This window comes from Callorhinchus milii, unplaced genomic scaffold (assembly GCF_018977255.1).
Source record: "Callorhinchus milii isolate IMCB2004 unplaced genomic scaffold, IMCB_Cmil_1.0 Scaffold1, whole genome shotgun sequence".
NCBI lineage: Eukaryota > Metazoa > Chordata > Chondrichthyes > Chimaeriformes > Callorhinchidae > Callorhinchus > Callorhinchus milii.
This window is the reverse complement of record NW_024704742.1, coordinates 134,188,418-134,215,116: the sequence shown is the minus strand read 5'-3', so window position 1 is coordinate 134,215,116 and position 26,699 is coordinate 134,188,418. Positions and strand designations below refer to the sequence as shown.

The following is a 26,699-nucleotide window of genomic DNA, read 5'->3' as shown; positions in this document are numbered from 1 at the left end:
ACTGGCAGAACTCTTGTGAATGGACAACAATGATCATCTATGCTCTCATCACCTCCCTCCTCAATTTCTCCAATGCACTCCTCCCCAGTCTCCCCAGCTCCACCATTCACAAAATCCCCCAACTTATTCGAAACTCAGCCATCCATATCCTCACTTGAAAACTCCACAGCAACATCACCCCATTCCAGTCCTGTCGGAGAACGGATCGATTTCGCACTCGCCTACAAATCACTGTACACCTCTCTTCTATTCATCCTGCCCACACCCCACTCCTCTTCATGCGCATTTCGCTCGACCGACTCGGGCCTTCTGTGTGTCCCTCGATCCCTCCACTCCACCATGCTTTCAGCCACTAAGCCCCGAATCTCTTGAACTCTCAATCCCCCCCGTTTGCCTATCTTCGCCCACAAAATATAGATTCAATTCACTTTACAGTATATTCTGTGAAGTGCTTTGAGACATCTCAAAGCCGCAGTGAGGCGCTATATCAAAGGCAAGGATTATTATTATTATTATTATCTTCAGATTGCACCTGAAGGCTTTCCTTTTTAACAATGCCCGCGATCAACTCCCTTTTCTCCCTGGTTCAGTGTCAAACTATTGCACAGTTCAGCGCTCCGAGCTACTTCCCCGGGTGCAGGGCAGTATACAAATGCCAGTTGTTGATCAGCTGATCTTTTGGGGGGAGGTGGAAGGAGAATAGAGAACTCTTTGTGAATGGACAAATGGCACCTTGATTTAATATTTCATCAGAAGGAAACCACTTCTCAGTACTGCAATGAGGTCTCGGCCTAGATTTTGAGCTCGGGTCCTGAACACGAAACTTCCTTCATCAAAAGCTGAACCAGAATCGAATAGATTCCAGTCTGCTGAGTTAGCTGGGTTTAGATTGTCAGAATGTTACGATTAAACTTTTATGTCTTGGAGGGTGGGTGGGTGGAGGGGAAACCTCAGCCTTAGTTGCGCTTGAATGACATTTTTGGTCAGATGAATGTGAGTCGTTTAGATGAATAGATGCAAACAGTTTCAGCAATGCTGCATGCCTTATATAGCCTACTAACTTTCACTATCTAGGCTCTCACAGGAGGAATGGCATGTTGAGCGAAGTTTTAGGCATTGATGCCATGTGTAGAGATTACCATTTTCAGGAACTAGGGTTCAAATTTGGGAAAGGATGATAGCTTCTTTCTTATGTCACCGTGCTTTATAACATTCAACTATGAATCTTGGGTTGCTTGCTATCAGGAAGACCCGAATCTCTTCACTCTTGTCCTTTATGTGTGAAGTGTTTGTTTTGTATTTTGTGGCTACTTCTGTTTATAGCTGAGACTAGGAACTCAGCAGGTTGGTGAGGTTCATGCAGTGTTTCGGTGGATTGATTTTTTTCAATTGAGTATTTAAATGAAGGGTCAAACTCCATGGTTGGTAACAAAGCGGAAAAAGGAATCAGAAAAGAATTGAATCCAGGAGTGAATAAAATAGGATAAGCTTAGGTTAGACTTAGCTTTTGAAAGGCTACAGATGGTAGGAGGAAGGGAAGACCGATTGTGGCATTGAGTTTCATATTTGTGAGGTCATGGAAAGAATGAGTCAGAATAGGAGGCCATATGTGAGGGTGCTGCAAAATAGTTGTTCATGAAGCGAAAATCAACATGGCATGAAATGACTCCTAATCAGTAATAGGTCTGATATATTTACAGTGTGCATACATTATTTCAAAATGAGGATGAGAATCTGGTTATCTAAGTTTGCTGCTGGTTATCTGTGTCGTGACCTGTTCTGCCTTCGCCCACATCCGCAACATTGTCCGCCTCTGCCACTGCCTCTTCCCTCAGCTGGACTCTCAGCTGTGCTTTCCTCAAGTCCAGGCTTGACTATGCTAACTGCTCACCAGATTTCCCACTCTTCCCTCCACAAGCTGCAGATTATTCAGAACTCTGGAGCTCGTGTTCTTTCCCGCACTAAGCTCCGGTAGATGGTCACCCCCGTCTCATTGGCTCCACATTTCCCAAAGGATCAAGGTTAAGATCCTCGTCCTCTCTTTTAAAGCCCTCCATGGTCTTGCTTCTTCCTCTGTGACCCACTGAAACCATACCAGCATGCCTGGTCCCTCTGCTAGGCAGGCCTGCTCCATGTCCCCAGCCCTCCCTACCCACTATCTGCGGCCTGGCCTTCAGCCTTTGTGCCCTCACTATCTGGAACTCCATCCAGGAATCGCTTCACCTCCCTCACTCCCTTGCCTCCTTCAAGGCCCATCTCAAGACCTACCTCTTTAACTGTGCCTACAGTCATCCTCCCACCCCCCTTGCCCTCCACTCCTCTTGATTCGAACCACCAGCTCGGGCGATCTCCGAGGGAGGTCTTTGCCAAGTGAAAGATGCTATGAAATTTGTTTTTGTTGTTGCTGCTGTTTGGTGAGGAAGAGTTGTGTGTGAGAGAGATTAATGTAGGGTTATTGATTTGTTTTTCCATGTGTACCTTTGGAGCTGGCCAGATGGACCAAACCTGACTCTTCCGGTCCGGTAATATTCCATAGAATAGTAGAACTGTGCCACATAGCAGAAGGCCATTTGACACATGATGTTGTTTGTGTTTGCTCCTCCAAGAAGCTGCCCATCACTTTTGTGGAGGGTTATAATTCCTTCAAAAAAAAGAAATTGGTCACTCAATCTATGACTATTTATGGGACACTGCTGTACGCAATTGGCTGCTGAGTTTCATCCACAAAAGATATAGTCAATTCACTTTACAATATATTCTGTGAAGTGCTTTGAGGCAACTGGAAGACTTGTTAAGGCGCTGTTTGAAATGCAAGAATTAGTATTCTAACCCAATCCCAGTTCCCTGCACGCTCTAATATTGTGCTTGCGTGTTGGATGAATGCTGCTTGGGAACAACTAGAAAGGAGCAGTGAGTGTAGAGTTATAGGGGAAGGCATGTTGTTTGTTGGAGACAACGGGCTTGGATTGAATAGTGGTAATGTGAGGGTGGATGAATATCCTGTAGGTTTGCCTGACAACCTTTAGGAGTAAAGGTATGTTTATGCAGCACTTTCCCTCCAGGGATTAAATGGGGCTGTGCACCCATGTGGATAGAATATTTAAGCCATTGTTTACAGTGTATTTTTGTTATATTCTCTGGGGAAATTCATATCAAATGCAAGGATTATTATTATTATTTCTTTATCGCTGTCTCAGCCATTTACATTCCTTCCTACTTTACACACACAGAAATACAGGAAGTAATGTTGACTTGTAGATTGGTCATTTCAATGGGAACAGGCTGGCCCCACACATAAAGGGTCCACAGTACAACCACGGTATAAGCAAATTCACACTAGAGTAAAGCGTGGTATAATGGTGCTGTAGTGGACCTCACATTTATCAGCATTAAGCTGAATCTGCCACTTGTCTGATCAAGTTTTCCATCACTACGCTCTTGAAGACTTGCACAATCATTGTCCCATTTAAGCCTTCAGGGAATAGGATCTTGGCAGCACTCCAACATTACTTGCGAAGTTGTTTTTTCAATTGGAGCCTCCAGTTATTTAAAAGTGAAAGCAATGAAAAGCCAGAGCTTGCGTTGAGGAATAGATTGATGCCTTCATTTCAAATCTAGGATGTTCTATACTGTGGGGGATGCTGAAGGAGTTCTGCACTTGCCCCGACTGATTGCAATGATGCCCACTATTAATGTAGTATTATCTTCCGTTTACCTTTAATTTATCCCTACATGGCCTTCAAATACTCCTTGCAGAAATGCAATTTGCGGCTGCACTGAATTAAGTGCAGGTTTGTGAAGCGCATTAATGGCCAAAGAAAATGTTATATGAACAATATAAGTGCAATCGTCGTAGCAAACACCTGGAACAATTTCGTAATACCCACATGCACTATAAATAGCTAATACACAGTGGGTTTATTCACACAATCTCACAATGTCAGCTTTAAGGTCAATCAGTTTTGCTTAAACTTCAAACTTTGACTCAGCACCACCTCAGAAGCTGTATCTGGATGCACTTGTGCATCTGTAAAATTCGTAAGAATCGCTTTAGTAACCAAGATATGTTGTGGTCCCTCCACTTCTGAAATGGCTTTCTATATAACCGATTTGGTAAAGACTTCCCATCACCTAGCGACTTATCATGTCTTCTAGACATCTCAAAGGGCTTCACAGAATATACTGTAAAGTGAATTGAGTGTATATCTTGTGCGCAAAACTCGGCGGCCAATTGCACACAGCTCAGGTACCAACCCAGTATTGCTAAGCACCTTGAAATGTCCTTCCTACATGAAAGGCACTATACAGATGCAAATTTTCATTGTATGTTGTTGTAAGACACTGAGACATCGCTGAACTGTACAACCTAGAAATGTTACCGGTTTGAATCTCATTCTGTGCTAAGTTTGCTGATCGCAGTCAGGGTGGTTGATGAGATGCTATAATTAGGCTCAGCCCATTCCTCTCCTCTCTCTCTCTCTCTCTCTCTCTCTCCCTTCCTCCCGCTGCCACATTATTTGCAACACATGTGATGCATTATGCTCAGAGCAGACTCTTGGAATTTTTATTGAACTGAAGTGGTGACGTTCTTACAGACTTCTAAGAATTCTTAATTCCAAAGGGCTGTTATGAGGGTGTTCAGGTTAATAAATTAGCATTATAAAAATATTTTTTTCCAGTAAGGCCAGGAAATGAAATTTTCCATGATCTTAGCCTTGGTTTGAAAATGTTCTTAATTTGTAAGCTTGGTTGTTAGCTGTGGAAAAATAATATCCAAATTAAGACCAAATTTAAGAATTTTCTTCATCTAAAATTTTAAGGGAAAACGGTCTTACAGACTGAGACTAGGTGGAATTTGAAGTCTGTTGTGGTGTGCTGAAATGTTCCAGAGCTAATTACAAGAAGGATGAGTGGAACTTGAGATGATTGGATTGATCCTCATCCTCACCTACAAGGCCATTCACGGCCCTGCACCCTCCTACCTCTCCGACCTACTATCCCCCCACTTTCCTGCCCGTACCCTCCGTTTCTCTGGCTCCGGTCTGCTCCACATTAACTGCCCTACCATCGGTGGCCAGGCTTTCAGCCTCCAAGCCCCCAGGCTCTGGAACTCCATCCCCTAGTGCCTTCGCCTTGCCTCATCCCTTTCCTCCTTCAAGGCCGGTCTCAAGACCTTTCTCTTCAACCGTGCCTTCAGCTCTCTTCTCGACTCTCTACCCCCTCCTCGCTCCCTCCCTCCCTTCCCTCCCCTCCTCGCTCCCTCCCTTCCCTCCCCTCACCCTGACCATTTGCCCCCTGCCCGGGTTCCGACCCAACTGTCCAGCGCCTTGGACATCCTCACGACGTGAAAGGCGTCTATAAATGCAATCTTGTTGTTGTTGTTGAATTTGTAATGAAGCCTCCACAAGGTTCTGGGATATCAGATGTGCATGAGGACTATAACTGAACCTCCACATGATAGTGTAATATGAAGATCTGTATCATTGCTTTTTTCATGCAACGTACACAAGTCTAGGTTTGAAGCTCTATAATTTTACATAACTGCTAAGGTGTCCATCAAAGGTAAGGTTTTATGTATTTTTCACGGCTCATTTAATTTTGCGCAAAAGATTGCGAGGGAAAATATAGCTAAATGACATGGGTTGTGGAAAATCCCAGGTATACTGTCATTGATGATTACAAAGGGTCTTTGTGACTATAAGCAGAATCTGTACAGTGATGGATCTACATGAAGTCTTCACATGGATTTTTGGGGAAATGTGTTGCCACATATTTTTCAAAGCTCTGCAATAACATTTAGTAACAACAAACACACTGAATCATGGAACACAAAATGGACATCGAGATCACCTGATGCTGCATACTACAAAATGTTGTCCTGTTGTGGAATTTATGCCGTGCTCGCGAGGAACATCCACGTAGATCTTACTCAAAAGTGTGGGGTAGCGTAGTGGTTAGCGCACTCTCCCCACAAGTGAGAGGACCTGGGTTTGATTCCTGGGCGGGGTGAAACCTTAGGCAAGTTTTCTTACTCCACACGCCTCTGTTTACCTAACAGTAAGTAGGAACCCGTTTGTTAGTCGATTGGCGGATCATTTTCTGAAAATAATAAACGACGCCATAATATCTCAAATGCAAGGTTTATTATTATTATTATTAAAAGACTGTCCAACAAAAATACCTTCAAACTCACATCTCCAATGTTCAAGTGAGTCCTCCTTCCCTCAGGAGGTAGGTAGCAACTACTCCCTCTTGGTGAATGGGTAATGGTGTTGTATGAGGAGTTCATCAGTGTGTAGAAAGAATAAAGTGGAAGGAGAAAGCTGGTGAGAATTCATCTGAAAGGGGAAAGACTGAATCATTACCTACAACAACAACAACAACAAGATTCCATTTATAGAGCACCTTTCACGTCGGGAGGACGTCCCAAAGCGCTGTACAGTAGGGTCAGGACCCGAGCAGGGAGGAAATGGTCAGCACAGATAGAGTGATTTAAGCGGAATTGAGAAGGCATGAGAATAATAATAATAATCCTTGCAGTTGATATAGTGCCTTATCTCGCGATGAAATGTCTCAAAGCAATTCATAGGATATGCTGTAAAGTAAATTGACTGTATTTTATAGGCAAAATGCGGCAACCAGTTGTGCACAGCAGTATCCCACAAACAGTGAATGACCAATTTTATTTGGGGAATTGTTGACCAAGACTTTAGTTTGGAGAGCAAAAGATAATAAAAATGCACAGTGCCCCAACCCGTCAAAGGCTTGAAGTCTTAAAAATATAGGGCAATAAAGTGCCCTATATTTTTAGGATTATCGTCAAAAGTACACTTAAAAATATAGGGAAGATTTGACGAGCTGTGGATTGAATGACTGGGGAAAAATGCTTAGACTTTCACTTTCTTTGATTAAAATTCACAGGCCAAGTTAGACTTGTATAGAGAACCTCCCTGAATTGCTTCATTGCCTCAAGCCGGAATTCCATTAAGTCTTATCCAGTAAATCCTTTTTTAGTCTCAAAAATAAAATCTTAAGAACTGTGGAAAATTCTTAAGGAAGCCAGCTGGTCTGAATTTAAGAATTTTCCACAATTCTGCCTGATCCTTCATTTGAAGATATTACAGGCAATGATTAAAATTACCAATGAGTGGATTTTTAGATGTTTGCACTGATGTGTGTTTTTGCATTAAGTGGAAGATGACCTTGCTGCCCAAGAGGCTCTTTCTTCCATCCGATAATGGATTTAAAGACTTAAGAAGGTTGTACAATTCTATTTGTAATGAAATATTGATTAATAACCATCAGATTGGTGCAGTTTCCCAACAACTGTAATTGTCTTAAATGGGGTTTCCAGTTGAATGGTAGTGGTTGTCTACTTGCATGCAATTAATTGTATCTTCACCATCTTACCCTAGGTTGCTGTTTGATGGTAATATGTCTCTAGTTTATAGTGTTCTCAGAATCCCCTGTGGGGAAAGAGTAGTGGTTCATTACTGCTACACTGTTCATTTTTATACTTTACACTACACTTCATTGCAGTGCTGGGGAGTGCTGCATTGTAAGAGGTGCTGTCCTTCCGATGAGATATTAAACTGAGGTCTGTTCAGGTGGACGTTAAAGGTCCCATGTTGCTTCATGAGAGAAGGGAGCGAAGTATCACACTATAACCGATGTTTGTTTGGTTGTCATCTGGTTTGACCGTGGTTTTTGACGAATGATAGTGGCTGATATCTCATGTCATATGGGATGCACCCCAAATTTACAGTTGCATGCTCAGTATATGGCTGGATGCCAATGTTATATGGTCAATTATTTAATTTCTAGCCAATTACATGATGAAGAAAATAAATTGCTGTCTGATAGCCCTGTCCTAATTCAATATTCATTGAGACTTATTGCTTTATCCTCAATGGGCCCTTTTCATATATCTGTATTTTCTCTTTCTGCTCTCTTCTTCCCCCAATAAATTAAGGGGAGAGCAGAAAAAGGAAAATGGCAGCCCAATAAATTTTTTTAAATTTTAAAGCAATTAAATCCATAATTGATCTTTAGTGTTTATATTCTTTCTGAATTGCTCTGATTTAATCCTCAATGTCTTTCTGAGGTCTTAAATCTTGGTGACAACATTTTGCCACAATCTTTCAGCATTGCATTTTAGATAGGCAGTTTCATTGACCTTAAACTAAATGTAATTGTTGCAAACATTGAGGTTAATAATTATAATAATCCTTGCATTTGATATAGCGCCATATCACGTCATTAAGAAGTCTCAAAGTGCTTTACAGAATATATTGTAAGGTAAATTGACTGTATTTTGTGGGTGAAACGCGGCAGCCAATTGCGCACAGTGGTATCCAATGAACAATCGTGGATTGAGTGACTGCATTTTTGGGGGAGGGATTATTCCCTCTGAAGAGCAATCTGCCAATTGACTAACAACTGGGTTCCTACTTACTGCTTAGTAAAAAACGGTGTGTGGAGACAGGAAACTTGCCTAAGGTTTTGTCCTGCCCGGAAATTGAATCTGGATCCTCTTGCTTGCGAGGAGAGTGCTCTAAATACTACACTACAGGACTCCACAAGTTAGGATGATGAGTGACTTGTGAGAGAACTCACAAGTCATAGTGCTCCCATGATATGGCTGTTTTTGTTCTGAATGTTGGAGGTCAAAGGGCTAGAAGGTGCAGTCAAAACAAGATTCTTGAATTGCTGTAGTTCAAATCTGTGTAAATAGTATACAGTGCGTTGGTGAGCGAGGGAGTGAATCAAATTGCTTCGATCAAACACTCCTTGACTTGAGCCTTGTGGATAGACTGAGGAATTAGGAGACAAGCCACTCTTTGCACAGTTTCTAGCCTGTACAGAAATAGGCTATTTGGCCCATCACGTCTATGCTGAGGTTTTCCACATGAGGCACCCAATCACCCTCTCTCTTGTGGTTCCCATGACCTTTAATGTTGCTTTTTTTTAATCATCCCTCCAATACCCTTTGAATATTTTCTGGACTTTCCTCAAAGAAATATTCTGTGAGAATTCTGCCTGAAAGAGATCAAACTGCCTCTAGTATTTCTGGTTTGCCAATCCTGACCCAAATAGGACAAAACTGGGTATATTCATAACGACTTCTACATCAATGTCTCAAAGTGGAATTACTTTTTTTTAAGGCAAGCACAGCAATTTCCACACAACTGGGGTCTTATATAAAGCCGTAAGGAGAATGACTAATTTTATCTGGAAGATTATTATAATAATCCTTCTATTTGATATATCAAATTTCAGGGTTATTATCCTTACCACATCATTGAGGCATCTCAAATCGCTTCACAAAATTTACTGTAAAGCGAATTGACTATATTTTGTAGGCGAAACCTGTTAGCCAATTGCGTACAGCAGTGTCCCACAAACCATCATGGATTGAATGACCAAATTATTTATTTATTTATTGATTGATTGGAGTGATTATTACACCCGGAAAACGATCCGCCAATCAACTAACAACCGGGTTCCTACTTACTGCTAGGTAAACAGAGGTGCGTGGAGTAAGGAGACTTACCTAAGATTTCGTCCTGCCTGGGAATCAAACCCAGGTCGTCTTGCTTGCAAAGCGAACGTGTTAACCAAACGCTACAGGACTTCCACTTTTTGAATGTCTTTTAATGTCAGCAAAAAGTGTGTAACTTAATTTATTTTTTCCTTTTAGCTTTGCACACCATTAAGCTGACGATCATGGGAGATATGAAAACCCCGGACTTCGATGACCTGCTTGCTGCTTTTGACATTCCAGATATGCAGGTGGATCCCAAAGCAGCAATTGAGTCTGCACATGATGACAATGAAGGGCAGCTAAAAGCAAACATCCCCGCCGACGAGGACGCTCAGGTGCCTTCAGCACCAGATGGGGTAGTAAGTGTGATTGTAAAAAACATCCGGACTCTCGATTCATCCGAAACAGCAACTACAGCAACTGAGAACCCAACTCTGGAGAAGGAAAACAATCACGCCTCTGGCAATGGCTTACACAATGGCTTTCTCAGTGTGTCAACTCTAGATAGGTTCTCCAAGGATTCAGACAACAAGCCCACAAGGTGTGAAGGATCCGCGGGTCCCGAACCCAAACTGGACCTGTCACGGACCGAGAACATTGACGGCCCCGAGACTGGGCTCAAAGACTCTGCGTTTAACCAGTTCAGCCCCATCTCCAGCGCGGAAGAGTTTGAGGACGACGATAAAATTGAAGTCGATGACCCTCCAGACGCCAAAGAGGAGAGCCAGCCAGTTTTCCGAGGAAATGTGCTCCCGGGTCCAGCTCCCGAGAGGGAATGTGAAAAACCAAGGAAACTGGGAGGGGAGAATGCAGCCGCCAAGTTGGAAGTGACTATCCCAGACGCTGAAGATAAGGGTAAGGTATTGAAAAGCAGCAGAGAGAGTGAAAGCCCCCATGTTAATTCAGGAAGTCTCGAGACATTTAAAGGCCGAAATGCGGATGAGAGATTGGGTGACGAGGACAGTGAAAAGAGCTTTAAAAATTCTCCCGAAAAGGAGCTTGAAAATAGAACCCTCGATGGCAAAAGTGGTGAGAAAACCGGAGTGCAGGCCACGAGTTCTTCAAATCTGAGGGCAAAGTCCTCCTCTAAGCTTTCCTCGTGCATTGCAGCCATCGCTGCTCTGAATGCTAAAAAGGCGGCAGCAGATACCAGTAAAGAACCTCAGTCTGTCTCTAGGGGGTCTTCTCCAGTTTTAAAAGAATCTAGAGAAAGCCCTAGAGCCGCTGAAAAATCCCCCGGGGCCCCTCCGAGCCCCTTGGAGGTGGTGAAGAAAGTGGCCAACAAACAACCCGATAGCCCCCGGAGCGTGTCGAGTGAAAGTAGTATGAAAGGTTCCCCTTGCTCCCCGGCAAGCTCACCCCCTGCCATCCCCAAAGTCCGCATCAAGACCATCAAAACATCGTCTGGTGAAATTACCAGAACAGTAACGAGAATTATGCCCGACGTGGAGCAAGAGCTTGGTAGAAGAGGAGCTGAACAGCCAAACTCCATGGTTGTCTCATCACTTTTGTCGTCTTCTCCCGGCGAGTCTGCCTTGTCTTTGTCTCCTACAACACTGATGCAATCGCCGCTCATTACCGCTTCTAGTACAGTAATGTCTCCTGAGGTTACCACAAAACAGGTTACGATTAAACCTGTTGCCACTGCTTTCCTTCCAGTGTCTGCTGTGAAGACGGCAGGATCGCAGGTCATCAATCTGAAGTTTGCAAACAACACTACAGTTAAAGCTACGGTGATCTCTGCCGCCTCTGTTCAGAGCGCCAGCAGTGCCATCCTGAAGGCTGCCAATGCTATGCAGCAGCAAACAGTGGTGGTGCCGGCCTCCAGCTTAGCAAATGCCAAACTTGTACCAAAGACTGTACACCTCGCTAACCTTAACCTTCTGCCTCAGGCAGCAAGTTCTGAACTCCGCCAGGTGCTTTCTAAAACCCAACAGCCCATAAAACAAGCGATAATCGCTGCTTCTTCGATTCAGCCGCCCAAAAAGGTGTCGAGAGTTCAAGTGGTGGCCAATTCTCAGAATACAGTAGTTGAGACGTTCAACAAGGTGCTGAGTAGCGTCAACCCGGTTCCCATCTACACACCCAACCTTAACCCTCCAACCAATGCTAATATCACCATACCACTCCGTGGCTACAAATGCTTGGAATGCGGAGATTCGTTTGCCCTCGAGAAGAGCCTCGCCCAGCATTATGACCGGAGGAGCGTGCGGATTGAAGTGACGTGCAACCACTGCGCAAAAAACTTGGTCTTTTTCAACAAGTGCAGCCTCCTTTCGCACGCGCGCGGGCACAAAGACAAGGGGGTGGTCATGCAGTGCTCCCACCTGATTATGAAGCCCATCCCTGCAGACCAGATGATCGCCCCGCTAACTGCCATTTCCTCCGCCACCACATCTGCGCATGTCTCCATCTCTGCCATTACCACCACGAGTGCTGTTGTTAAAGCCGTGACCAACATTCCCAATGCAGTGATCTCCGCACCTGCCAATGCTCTCGTTTTGCCAGCAATGCCCCTTGATGAGGACCGCTCAAAGCTTTCTAGACACGGCATGAAGTGCTTGGAGTGCAACGAGGTGTGCCTGGACGAGATGTTACTTGCAACGCATTTCCAACATGCCTCAGAGGCAGGAGGGCAGGTAAATAAGTTTCGCTGAGGCAGGTGGGGAATTTGGACTGCATGTAATTGCGTGTAACTGTATATGATACACTAGCTTAATACTGATGCAATTAGATTCTGGTCACCTGAATACTAAATATTCTTCCCTGAAGCACTTGATTGTGTGTGAGTTGAAAGTGGGCTATGACTGGAAAGTGATGAATTGCCCACCAAATCTAGTGGTTGCTGCCCAGTTTGTTAGAGGGATTGCTAAGCAATGTTCAAAACGTGTGAAATCTGAATACTCTTAACTGCTTTGGTGTCCTCAGGCCTGAACTACAAGGTGGGTCATTTATAATAGAGCTTAAAATGTGTCTGTGTTTGCTCTGATTGAGTAGGATTTATTTTCCATTTTAAAATGAATTTTTTGCATTGAATTTTCCTCACAGTAAAAGATGATCTTGCCTAGCACTTATAGTCCTGTTTGTTTGTCACCAGCTATCAAGCAAGCTTTACAGTGCAGATATTCATTCATTTAGTCTGTCACTTCCTTCCTGCTAAATGGATCCACCATTTATAATGCTTTTGGGGGCTTGGAAGTATCCAATATTCTTACACTTAAAATGTCTTAAAATATTGAGAGTGTAGGGAATGTTGGAAAACTCGGTATGAATTTAGAGGTCAATTCTTCTGATAAAAACTGATATTTGAATATTTGGATACAACTGGATGATTGCAATAATTCAGTATTATAAGTAAAGGAGTACTTTGCAAAATCCACAATTTGCAGTAACTGATATATTAATATCGGGCTAATTTTTAAAAATGTTCACTCAATCACGACTGTTTGTGGGTGGGACACTGCTGTGCGTAACTGGCTGCCATATGCTCCCTCTTGGTTACATCATCGTAGACCTGGGGTCAACTTCCACATATATGTAGATGACACCTAACTGTATCTCTCTGCCTCTACCCTTGACTCCAGGACCACTGCTGTCCAGACAGAATGTCTTGTCAGACATCAAGTCCTGGATGAGAGCTAACTTTCTTCAGTTGAACGTCAACAAGACCGAGGCTCTCCTGATTGGTGCCCGTCAGCGCCTCCTCACCTCAAGCGCTGACATCATCACCATCATGGTTGCACATTCCATCTCACTAAGCCAGTCCGGAACCTTAGTGTCTTGTTTGACCCTCAACTATCCTTTCTACCCCACATCTGTGCCATGACCTGTTCTGCCTTCCCCCACCTCTGCAATATTGCCCGGCTCCACTACTCTCTCACACCGCAGGCCGCCGAAACCTTCATACACGCATTCATAACATCCAGGCTTGACTATGCAATCTTCCTGCTTGTCGGCCTCCCCAAATCCTCTCTTTGGTGTCCTCAGGCAGATCATCCAGAACCCTGCAGCCCGTGTCCTCTCTCGCACCAGGCTCCGTGACCCTATCGCTCCCACCCTCGCCTGACTGCCAACGGCTTCCCGTTCAAGACCCTGGTCCTCACCTTCAAAGCCCTCCATGGGCTCGCTCCCTCCTACTTCTGCGACAACAACAACAACTTGGATTTATATAGCACCCTCCACGCCGGACGGCGTCTCAGAGCGCTTCACAGTAACGGATCCCAGGGCCGAGCCAGGGGGATGGGGAGGAAGGTGACTAAAGGCTACCTCCTAACCCCTACCAACCTGCCTGTTTCCTCCGCTCAGCCTGCTCAACCTGCTTCATGTCCCCCGCCTCGCCCACCCTACCGTTGGTGGGCGGTCCTTCTGCCACTCTGCCCCACCCTCTGGAACTCCATCCCGCAGTCCCACCGCCTTGCCCCCTCCCTTGCCTTCTTCAAGACCCTGCTCTTCAATTGTGCTTTCGATCACCCTCCTTCCCCCCACTGCCCTCCACCCTCCCCAATCCCGAGCCCCAGCTCGAGTCCAAAACATTGACTGTTCCTCGCCTTGGGATGTCCTCCTGACGTGAAAGGCGCTAAACAAATGTAATTTTGTTGTTGGCATACTTCGCCCCCAAAATACACTATCAATCCACTTTACAATGTGAAGGGCTTTGAGAAGTCTCAGTAACGTGATAAGGCGCTTTATTTGGTTAGAAGATTAATGGGTTGTTATGCAATCAGTGCAAGTGGACTTCCAACGACGATTCACCAATTAATACTTGGGATGAGGTAATTTAACTATAGAGGCTGGGTAGGTTTGGTTATATCACTCGTAGCTGAAGAGGTAATTCTATTGAACTGTACAAAAAGAATGAAGGAAACTTGCAAGTTAGTTAGTAGATGAGTCATTCCTTTGGAAGAGGGATCCAAATTAGTGGACATGAACTTCGCATTCGAGTTAAAACAGAAATGAAATCAGAAAACATTTTTTTCAGACGGAGGGCTTTGAAAATACAGAAGCACAGGCCCAGAGGTCTGTAGAAGTGGAATCAATTGGGATGTATAAAAGGTCGTTAGGTACTTGGGAAGTAAGGGTTTTAATGGTGTATAGACAAAATGGGAGTGCTGTAGGAGCTAATAAATTGGTGATGGGTTAATGGCCTACTCTTGTTCCTAAGAGCGTCACACTGGGGAGCTGGGATTGTGACCAACTGGCTAAAACCTTCATCACTAAGATAAACTAATAAATTGTCAAGGAATTTAGGAGCTTAAATCTAAAATCTGTTTGAAATCGGTAATAGGAGAAGCAACCGTATACTGCAGCAGCAACAACTTGCATTTATATAATGCCTTTCACGTGGGGTAGCATCTCGGAGCACTTAACAGTGGCGGAGCCTGATGCTGAGCTGGGGGGAGAGAGAAGGTGACCGTAATCGTAGTTGGAAGAGCAAGGTCTTCAGTCTGACTTCCAAATTGCTGGAGGAGTTTTTCAGAGATGGGCTCCAAATTGAATCCAGACCGGCAAAACTATTAATTCTACACTTTTTCCATTGATTCAATGTAGAAAGCGCATCAAATCGATGCTAACTGTGTAGTACAAAGGAGCCATTAGTTTTCAACTGTTCTGTTTAGTGAACCATAAGGCCAGCAGACCAGGCCTATTGAAATTGTATAGCATTTTTCAGTCTATTAAGTTTTTCTGAATTATCACCACTGGACAACAGGCTTTTTGCAAATCTGCAGGTTCTGACGTTCACGTGTTACAAACTAGTTGTTTTCAGGCAGGAAACTGTAGTGTTGCCGTTCGGAATCAGGGGAGCCAGCAGAGCTTGAATACTGCACATTTAAAGAATGTGACCCATTTCCATAATAAATGGCTAATAAATTCTATCAGTGAATCAATAACAAGAGGGCACAAATTTAAAATAATCACACAAATAATTAAAGGGAAATTCTGTGCAGGATTTGTTACGCAGAGGCTGGTTGGCATATTTAATTCTCTGCCTCTGTTGAAGCAGAGTCCTTAGATTATTTCAAAAGAGGATTATATTAAAAAATAATTGAATGAGGAGGTACATTTGCACAGTATTTTCATTCTATTAAACCTTTTGTAACAGCAGTACTTTCAGCCATGATGCCCCAAATCTCTGCAACTCCTTGCCTCAACCCCTCCATATTGCCCCTTGTTTGTTCATCATCAAATCACACCCGAAGACTTTCCTCTTTGACCGTACCTTTGGTCACCTCTCCTCCCTTTCCAGCTCGGCGTCAAACCACATCGCTGTTAAATGCTCCAAAATGCTATTTGTGTGTAGGCCGCTATATAAATGCAAGTTGTTGTTATAGTACAATGCTAAATAGTAAATATCCTACAAAATACATTCATGACACTTTACAGTAATTCTGTGAAGCGCTTTGAGATAACAATAACAACTTTCAAAAGGGAATTAGATAGATACTTGAAAAGGAAAAATTTGCAGGGATATGGGGAAAGAGCGGGGGAGTGGGACTGGTTGGGTAGCTCTTCCAAAGAGCCGGCACAGGCACCTTGGGCCAAATGGCCTCCTTCTATGCTGTAATATTCTATGATATAGCCCGACATTAAAAAAAAGCTATATCAACTGTAAGAATTATTATTAATAATGAATATTTGAAAGAGAATGGTTTCCGGTGGCCAGCATTTTCCTCCAAAGAAGTTGTACTTTCACTTTGCAGTTGTTCGAACAACACATACTGTAAGCAAATTGGCTGTCTCTGCCGACAAATATTCAGTTGTGACATTTAATTGAAAAGTTGTGAGACAGCTTAACATTATAGGTTCTATAACAAATGCAAGGATTATTTAATATTAAGAGAGTGGTGGAGTGAGCAGGAGCGGGGGATTAGCTCAAGTGGCTTATATTGGAGGAAAACGTCAACCTAGATTTGATTTTGTGCTGTAACATTCTGTAATTTCAGTGAGATGCTACTTAAATTCACATTTTCGATTGCTTCTAACCACACATCGGGAGGCTTGTGTTGGATTGAATCAGTCTGGGACACTGGCTATTTCCTAATTGGTCTGATCATTTGCCAAGGAAGTATGAAGGAAGAAGGATGAGCTTCATGACCTAACGTTCATTAGGCGGTAATTAGCTCATTATCTCATGAGGCTTTTTTGAATAAAATCTTTTTTTTAAAAGGATTATAGCTAGGTGACAAATGATTATGAGAACTAATATCTTTCAGTTCGGCTGACCGACTAATAGCCAGGTTCACACAGTGGTTTATCACTTTATTAGAAATTTACATCATAGAAAGATGATGTAAAAATGATGCCTTCTGGTCTATTCCACTCCTCCACTATTCTCTTGTGTATATAGTGGCCTCAGAATCCCTAGAATTATATGTTGCATTCTTCAGGTTTCCAAAGGATTGAAATCAAGATCCTTTTTCTTCAAAACCTTTTACAATCTTGCCCTGTTCTACCTCTGAAACCCACTCCTGCCCCAATCTGCTATTGGTCCACTATGCCTTACTTTCTCTGTGCTACCATCAGCACTATGCCCTCCCTTTCTTTGGAATTCTCCTAAATCTCTTTGCCTTTCACCTTCTCTTCCTGCCTTCAAAACCTTCTTAAAAGCATCTCTTTCAATGTGGTTAGTATTGTCAAACTGCCCCCCGTTTTCCTCCCTGCTCAAAATGATCCCTATTGTTATGAATCATTTTGAGGCGTTCTGCGTGAAAGAGTCTATAAAAGTGCAAGTTTGCATTGCTTTTTAAAATAAAAGATCTTTGAAATATTGTGAATCGGTCCAAAGAGGCGCCAGCACAAGATAACGGTGATGAAACTACATGTATCACTCCTTCTGTCTGACTCTCCAACCTTATCACACCCCATTCCTCTACCCAATCACTTCCTGTGTGTCCCTTGACCCATGTGGTCCTCCATCGGCGTCTGTGGTTTTAGCCACAGCCTCTGGAGCTTCCTACCTCAATCCCTTAGCCTTGCCGCACCTTTGCCAGCCTTCAGTTCACACCTGAAGACTTTCCACTTCAGCTGTGCTCGAGGTTGCCTTACCTTTCTCCCAGGTTTGGAGTCAAACTCAATTTTGAGTGCTCCACATGAAGGGCTCTATAAATGCAAGTTGTTGTTACTTATCCCATGCTTCTGCAGAAATATTATCTGGAACCAGACTGAGAGTTCCTCATATCCATGTCACCTATGTAGAGACATTTATAATAATAATAATAATCCTTGCATTTGATATAGCGTTTTTCATGTCTTCTCAACGTCTCAAAGCGCTTCACAGAATATGGTGTAAAGTGAATTGACCGTTTACTTGTGGGCGAAACGCGGCAGCCAATTGCTCACAGCAGTTGTCCCACAAACAGTCGTGGATTGAAAATGACCAATTTATTATTGTTTTATTTTGGAGGAATTATTATTAGGCGTGTGGAGTAAAGAAATTTGCCCAAGATTTCGCCCTGCCTGGAATTTAACCCAGGTGTCTCGCTTGCAAGGCGAGTGCTCTAACCACTGAGCTGAGCTCCAGGACTCCAATGAGATGGGAGGGGAGAGATGCAGTCAGAGACAAGAACTTTGGAAATGTTGAATCTGGAGGTGGCAGAGGCAGTGGTGAAGCTTTGGGCTCTGTTGAGGGTGAGATAGTGGCGGAGTCAGACAATATTGCAAAGTATGAGAAAGCAGACTTTGTGGGTAGAGAGTCGAACATTAGTTCGTGAAGTGGAGGCTTGGATTCTTGCACAGCAAATGTTATTTAATACCTGTCAATTTAGGGAAAACTGAACAATGAAGTAAAAATAAAGATATTAAGCAATAAATTCTCCAAAGATTTTATAAGAAGCGAGCAAATGTTTTTCTGCAAAACACAAAATACTGCAGATGCTGAAAATCTGAACCAAAAAAGAATTGCAGTTCTGACGAAGGGTCGTGGACCGAAACGTTGACTTACTTTCCTTTCTCCATAGATACTGCCTGGCCTCGATCTGGGCTCTTGCTTGAAATACAAGACGTGTGTGACCCAGAATTGCGCATTCCAGTCCCCCTATGCCAATTTTTTTTTCTAATCTCGCCTTTAATTTTAACCTCACTTTTAATCCTTTTATGATCATCTTAAATGTCGTCCGTCGTCCGACCTAATATGTATTTGTCAAAGGAGAAGACCAGGATAACTTTGCGCTTGTATTTTATCAGCCACAAAATAGACATGTGCTTTGCTTGGCAGAGAGATGTTTTTAGGCTAAGGATGGATAGCTGGATACAATACAATTTACACAATGTACTCAAGGGTCTTGTCTTGTTCCTTGCATCTTCTTAAGTGAAAGATAAGCAGCATAACAAGGATTTTAAACGTTAAGAGTTAAAAGGGGATCCAATTTAAGAGGAGCAAGCTCAATAGGCCGATAGCCTTCTTCTGTTGCCATGTGCTTAAGTGTTCAGTTCCAATCTGTTCTGCCATGTACAAACCTGAGGGTATGATGGTGCTACAGCTTGTCTCTGTAAGTTACGCTTTATGCTAATTTGCTGTAGATAATTGGGAATCAGTGAGTTTATGAGGTGTTAAACATTTATTAGCTGAATTGCTGCCTTTGGGCTTATTAGTGCACAGAAATCATCAAGTGCCAAGCACCCCACAGGATGCCAGACTTTATTGCTGTGATGTTCCATCTTTCAGAGCTTTAATTCAAAACGGGTTTGACAAATCGCTACCTGGAGTTTTCTCAGAATACCAGCTCCATTCTTTTTTGGGAGTCATGCCACCAGGCACTCTGTAGTGTGCATTGAGACGACGGGGCACCTTTTCACTTGCGAGGATGTCCTGTGGTCAGCTGGTGATTCGATATACTGTTAGGCTATCGTTTATGCTATGCCCTTCTACCGTTGTACATCTTTTGATGTACTGCAAATCAGGTCATTGAGCAGTGACCTCCCTTTTGGCCACTACGGACTAAGATTTCTGGAGAGATAGGTATGTGGGTTCAAGTCCCACCCTTGGACTTGAGCTCATAGTATGGGATGATTCCATTTATACCATTGAACAATGGCGGAGTTTGGTGCCAAACAGTACTGCACTGCTGGAGGGTCCGTATTTCAGATGAGATGATAAGCTGAGATCCTGTCTCTTTAAAGGTTTCATGGTACTACTCAATAGAGAGAGGAAGTCTCCCGTCTTCTGGCCAACAGTCCTCCGAATACATTAGTCATTCACCTCATAGCTATTGTGGAACTTTGTTGTAAACAGATGCCAAGGTTGCTTGCTAATGCTTTGATAGTTATTACTCGAGAAGAGTTTCAGCTTCAAGAGTTTGATGTGAAAAGATAGTATAAAAATGCAAAATATAAAACAAATTATATAAATTGAGATGCACTATATAAAGGTACGGGTTGGACAAAATGTGCCTAATCATATGACTTTAAACTTTGCTGCCAATTGTCAGCTGCAGCTATGTACTTTAGGAGCGGGGAAATGATTCAGAAACTTTAGAACACTTACATTGTTATATAAAAATATATTTAGCAAACATTAAATACTGCACGGCTTTTTTGCATTTTTATAATGCCTTGAAACATCTAAAATACACCACAGAAATTACGGTCAACTGTAGTAGCTATGTTTGTAGGCAGATGTAGCCGTTGTCTTTCCCAAAACAAAGTCCCATAAACAGCCATGAGGTGAGTGACCAATTCAGCTTGAGGTTGGCCAAATCACTGGGTGAAAGGCCATTGTTAGTTGGAGGAATTAACTCCACATGTGTGTAGGACAATCTAACATTGACTCTAGCATGATATAGAGACTGCTTGACGAAGATCTTGGACCTCTGTATGGGGTAGGGGAGCTCAGGAATACAACATATCGACATAGGTCAACATATGCAGTTAAAACTACAATCTGATGGCAATAATTTTTTGGTTTGGTGACGCTGTAGTGCATGATAGTTATTTATAGTTTTTGTGTTCTGGTTTCTGCAATACAGACATGCCAGATCTGTCAGATGCTGCTTCCCAACAAGTGCAGCTTCACATCACACGTACGAATACATCAGCACAAATCTCCGTACACATGCCCAGAATGTGGAGCCATCTGCAGGTCCTCGCACTTTCAGACTCACATTACCAGAAACTGCCTACACTACACACGCAAAGTGGGATACCGGTGAGTCTCGCGCTTGTGTTCCTCAAAGAACCAGGTATTTACTTAAGCTCATTTCCTTCAAATGCTCCACAGCTGTGTCCACCCTACTCCTGTGATCTCCTGCATCCCTACTCTTCCAGCTGCTCCCTCTGCTCGATTAACTAGCCTATCTCATGCCACTCACTCAACCATTCCATCCCACCACCATCAGCAAGTGAGCTTTCAGCCACTTCTCACCGCTCTTCTCAAATCCCCCTGCCATGCCCTCTCCCTATCAGCTCATTTGTGTGATTTCCCCTGAACCTTGGCTTTTGTGTAAACATTTCCAGCTTCTGTAGCCTTTCCTCATACCTTGGATGTCCGTAAAGATGTTTTTCCTTTAAGAAAATGAGGCCGAAGTTATGTTGATATCCCTTGATAGATTTGAGAGTTAAAAGCGTTTCTCCAAAATCTGTATCATTAAATAAGCCTGAGAAGAAGTATTGTGTTCTATCACTAATTTCAGGTGGGAATGGCTGTATAGCTTTTGTGAGTTTTTTTTTCTTTGTGTTTTGATAACTGAAAATTTTCCTCTCTTTTCAAACCCCAAGTTGTAATTGCTAGTTTTAAGTTTCTTTAATACTGTGGGTATTTGTATTTTAATTTGTGTTTATTATGTTTCAAAAGAGCAGCGGAGAATTTATTTTTTGGGGGCATGGGGAGTGGTAGTCAACTTTCTTTTTATAGTATATCCTGTGAAGCACTTTGAGACGTCCCTTGATGAGGCGCTAATCAAATGCAAGGAATATTATTACAGTTCTGTGAATGCATATCAGGGCAGTTTGCATAATTTATTCTAGTTATCGGAAATTCACCTTGCCACAGTAGCTGCTGATCCCAGAGCTGATGTGCTCTTTCTAAGCTATAAAGCACAGCACATGAACAGTCCAAAGGCTGAGGCAAAACCTATTAGGTAGTATAATAATTGAATGTGTGTTCAGACAATCCCAGCTTCCTTGTTGTTTGCAGACAACAAAGAGGCAGGAAATTAGCCAGCAGGCAGGAAATTAACCATGCTTGTAAAAGGAATATATTTTGCTTTTATTTACCTCCGGAAAATAAATGGGGGAAAATCTGCCCCGTAAAAAGCTTAATTGGTTGGGGTTCCTGGGTAACTGGATTAGCCCATGCAAGGAGTCCCGTAGCATAGTGGTTGACGCACTCACCTCGCAAACAAGAGGGACTGGGTTTGATTCCTGGGCGGGATGAGACCCTAGGCTAGTTTCCTTATAACGCACCTGGGTTTACCTAGCTGTAAGTAGGAACCCAGTTGTTAGTCAATTTCGCGGATCACTTTCTTAGCGTAATAATCCCTCCAAAATAAAAATAAAATATTGGTCACTCATTTCACGACTGGGACACTACTGTGCGCAATTGGGCTGCGATGTTGCACCCACAAGTACTCAAGTTAATCCATTTGCAATATATTATGTGAATCTCTTTGAGACGTCTCAACTACGTGATAAAGCGCTGTATCAAATGCATGGATTATTATTATTTGAAAAGTCTAGGATTTTTTTTACGAATACTTGAATTCTTAACCTCTGTTAAATAGCTGAAGGTATCCTGGCTCAGTAAGTCGCACTCTTGACTCTAGGTCAGAGGGATAGTTTAATGACCTGGAAGTTGGTTAATTGTACTATTCTGTTTGGGGATTTTGAGGTTGCTATCTAGGCTGATGGTCCAATGAAATGCTAAGTTTGGGTCCCATAGCACTGTTACAAAAATAATATTGTTTGAAAGGAAAAGGAATTTCGCCAGGTTTCCAAGCCAAGAAACCCCAAATTAATTGTCGCTGCATTTGAGACCTTGCTGTGTGCAAATTGACTGTCATGTTACCTAAAACGTATCTTCCTTCACTTGATCATATAGGAGAATTTCACGGTGAGAAAGTAACTTTCAACTTGACTGCAGCATTTTCTGGCTTTCATCTGCTGTTTGCTCTGACATCTGTACTGATTTTCCTCCTGCAGTTGTATACATTGTGGTGTTATCTACGCTGACCTGGCTGCCCTCAAATCTCACATCCAGGGGGCACACTGTGAAATCTTCTACAAATGTCCGATCTGCCCCATGGCTTTCAAATCAGCACCGAGTACTCATTCACACGCCTACACCCAGCACCCAGGCATCAAGATAGGAGAAGCTAAGTGAGTAAAATGAGATTGATATTTAATGTCCTGAAAGTTATGAAAATGTTTGTGCTTATTAAGTTGAAAATGCATTCCTACTAGGCAAAATGTTGCTTCTCTGCTCTGCCTAGCGGAGTCTAATCTGCGATATTTCTTGAGGGGACTCCTTAATTAAAAATCTCATTAGGATCCTCATCGACGGGCAAGAATAGCTTGTTTGCACAACTCTCTTTCTAAGGAATCTTTCTAAGGAATCCTGTAAGGAAATACAGTGCAATCCCAATGTAACGTGCTTCTTTATAACATGAATTCAGTTATAATACAGTTGCAGTGTGCACCCCATTCACTGCATATGCTCATACAATACAAAATTACATTTGTATAGCGCCTTTCACGTCGGGAAGATGTCCCAAGGTGCTCATAGCCAATTTGCTCACTTCCCACTCACATGCAACTGGCTTTTGTGCCCAAATGACCAACTTCCAGGTCATTAAACTACCCCAAGGTCATTTCTTGCTGCTGCGCACAGGAAGCACTGTTGGCAAAGATCTGGTGAACCAGGTCATTCATTTTAGCTTCCAACATTTTTAAACAATGACCAGTTTTGGAGTCAGCAAATTGCTGCCAACATCACTTCCTGCTTTTAGCATGTATCAGATTAAATAGAAATGGACTGAGTGTTTTGTAGGCAATTGCACCAGTAACATCCTACAAACAACGAGATGAATGACCAATTCTTTTTTTGGGGGGGGGGTGTGGGATTTTTGATGAGAAGGGGAAAATATTTTATTTCTTTGAAATGATGGTGTCTGCCTTCTTCACATCAAACTGAACCAGAAGGCAGATGTGTCTAAGGTTAATGACTCCATCAAAAAGGGAATCATGATGCGGAAATAAAATGATAAACTTGAGTTTAATATGGAATTTTGTGATTGGGGCAAACGTGGCAGCCAGTCTGCACCAGCAAAGTTCCTAAACGATGAGTAAATGTGAATTTTTGCTGCAGTATAAGATCACAGTGACTGTTTTACCCGCCTCTCCCCATTACGTCTATTCAGTCTTAATTGAAATGTCAAAGCTGCATGACAGAAAGAGTACCTGTATTGCCCAGAGCTTTGGAACTGCCTGTGAGTTGGCAGAGTGAAATAATTAGAGCCATTTGTACTCCTGACATTTCCAAGCGACTTGTTTGCTCATAATTTCGTTTGATGCAGTTTATTATGATTCCAAAGAATTTTCTGCCTTTATGTTTCATCTGGGCTCAGCGTTGGGCTGCAAGGCGCTGACAATTCTCTGTGTCACCGGAGGGACTGGGTTGCGGCGGAGTCAAAAGACTGAATCGAGGCTAGAAATCAAGAGCTGAGCTTTTTGACACTTGCTTCAATGTTATTACTTGAGTGAAGAGTGAATGATAGTGAGAGCGGAAAGCTGCTGTTTGGCTGGTTTTCTCCACTGAGAAGCTTTTTGTGTTCAATGTCTACTTTCCTTGGCAAACAAGAGTTTGACACCTTATTTCCTTAAACCCAAAACACCGTTTGATAATCATCTTTCTGAAATACATCCACCTTATGGGAAAGGCACTATATAAATATCTTTCCGAATGTTAAATGCTTCAACTCAAAAATTGGAATCCATTTCAAAATGATGAGAAGCAGCAGTTCCTTAGAAGAGATGAACATGTTGGAAAGTCCAAATAAAAGCAGGAAAATGCTGGGAACCCAGAGAAGCTCAATCAACCTCTGAGAGAACGATCAGTCAATGTTTCAGGTGTGATCAGAAATGGATTGAGATGGGAAATCTTATTTATAGAATACAGGAAGAATTAGGTAACTTTGTGTCTAAAGTTCCCAAATTTTCCTCTGCATTGTAGGCTAATATATACAGGATTAACTGCTATCAACATTTCCATTATTGTAACAATTGACTAGGCAGACTAGATGGACCTTGGCCTTTTTTTGTCTTGCAATTCCTATGTTCCTATGTTCCTATGAAGGTAAGTATGACCAACCAAGAAATGGTCATTTGTGTCTAATGCAAAAATTGCTAAAAATTGATTTTTTCCACTAAATCTTTATAATGGGAAGTGCTATTACACCGACTTAGTGTAAAAGATTGCAAGTTTTAGACAGTAGGTTATGTTAAATCTCAACCTTAGCAGACACAAAATGGCAGCTAATATGAGCTAGATCTTAGCTTGTTTCAATTGTTTCACTCTCGCCTCCGAGTCAAATGATTGTAGGTTCATACCACACATTTGGCCTTGGATGTCACAGCCTAGGCTGGCACTCCAGTGCAATACTGAAGGATCAATGCCGTGACAATAAGATGAGACAATAAACTCCTATCATATTATTGATCCCATGGAACTAATTGTCAAGCGAGTCCTGTAGCTCAGTGGTTGAGCACTTGCCTCGAAAGCGAGAGGACCTGAGTTTGATTCCTAGCAGGACGAAACCTAGGGCAAGTTTCCTTACTCCACATGCCTCTGTTCACCTAGCAGTAAATATGAACCCAGTTGTTATTCAATTGGCGGATCGCTTTTCCGGGGGTAATAATCCTTCTAATTTTTTTAAAAATAATAAAAATTTGGTCACTCAGTCCACGACTGTTTGTGGGATACTGCTGTACGCAATTGGCTGCTGTGTTTCTCCCACAAAATATAATCAATTCACTTTACAGTATATTCTGTGAAGAGCTTTGAGCTGCCTTGAAGAGGTGATAAGGCGCTATTATTATTATCATTGTTTGTGCAAGAGACCCTGCTGTAGACAAATGACTGCTGTGTTTGCCTTCAAAAACAATCACTCCATTTGACAGGAATTACCGAAAAGCACTTCAGATGGTTTGACCACTATAAATTGCTGCTTCCTAGAATATTTTTGAAGTTCAAAGAAAAGGACGGTTACAAATGGCAGCTTTAAATGAATAACAATAAAATAGTGCTCAATTTGTGTTTATTTTATTTTCAGAATAATCTATAAATGCTCTATGTGTGACACTGTATTTACGCAGCAAACTCTGCTGTACAGCCACTTTGATCAGCACGTTGCTAAACAGAAGGTGTCTGTCTTCAAGTGCCCGGACTGTGCATTACTGTATGCACAGAAACAGCTCATGGTAGAACACATTAAGGTAAGCTCCAGCTCCCTTTATATTGTTGCGTTGTTTGAAATAAGTTGAAGAAAAAAGTTTTATTTCATATAAAAATAAAATCAGTGGAACAAAGCTCCATAGCAGGGCGCAGGTTTGTATCTACAATTTCATCTTCTTAAGCCCCTTGAGACGACCTCCCATCTGAAAGGCGCTACGTACATCTCAAATTGTTGCTGTTGCCCCACGCATTGAATTTTTGATTTTGTTTGTCTTGTTTGGGTTAAAACGGGAAGAAGATTGAAATCAGAAGGCAATTGACTCACATTAGGATCTCTCATACAGGGCTCCAGTGGGAACAGATCTCGACCCTGCTGACCCAGCTTTGGGATTGCCATCCTTTGGATGAGGCACTAACTGAATCAGCTTGTTTGTTAGGCAGATCTTATAAAGATCCAATGACACTATTCATAATGAAGTGTCCTGGCCAAGTGGGGTCACAGAGGCTAAAGAATGGGGAGAAGTAAATGGAAAGCAAATACTCCAGCATGACTTCCCTGGTGCTTTAAAGTACATCCCTAGTTTTTGTCTCATTTTTAGATGCAACCTGAAAGCTTTTCAAACATACATTTTTAATTGCCTCCATTGGGTAAAGCCATTCTCAGATTGAAATCCTCCTGTGTTTTTAATGTTTGAGTAAACTGGGTCATTCATTTTACCTTTACGTTCTGAAATAAAAGCAGGTTTTTCAATGTTAAGGAAAACTAACTTCAAA

At 42.5% G+C, this 26,699-nt stretch overlaps 1 protein-coding gene and 1 non-coding gene across 11 annotated transcripts in view; both read left to right on the top strand.

Moving 5' to 3' along the window:
- znf532 (zinc finger protein 532) overlaps positions 1-26,699 on the top strand; it is a 76,534-nt gene that overhangs the window by 31,886 nt on the left and 17,949 nt on the right. For all 10 annotated transcript variants that reach the window (XM_042335884.1, XM_007903087.2, XM_007903096.2 and 7 more), the window contains 4 exons: positions 9,701-12,183; positions 20,506-20,684; positions 22,676-22,852; positions 25,804-25,966. In XM_042335884.1, the coding sequence (XP_042191818.1) occupies positions 9,701-12,183; positions 20,506-20,684; positions 22,676-22,852; positions 25,804-25,966 (3,002 nt within the window). The remainder of the gene's footprint in view (positions 1-9,700; positions 12,184-20,505; positions 20,685-22,675; positions 22,853-25,803; positions 25,967-26,699) is intronic.
- On the top strand, positions 25,215-25,286 carry trnas-cga. The gene has a single exon. It is a non-coding gene; the product is annotated as a tRNA-Ser (tRNA).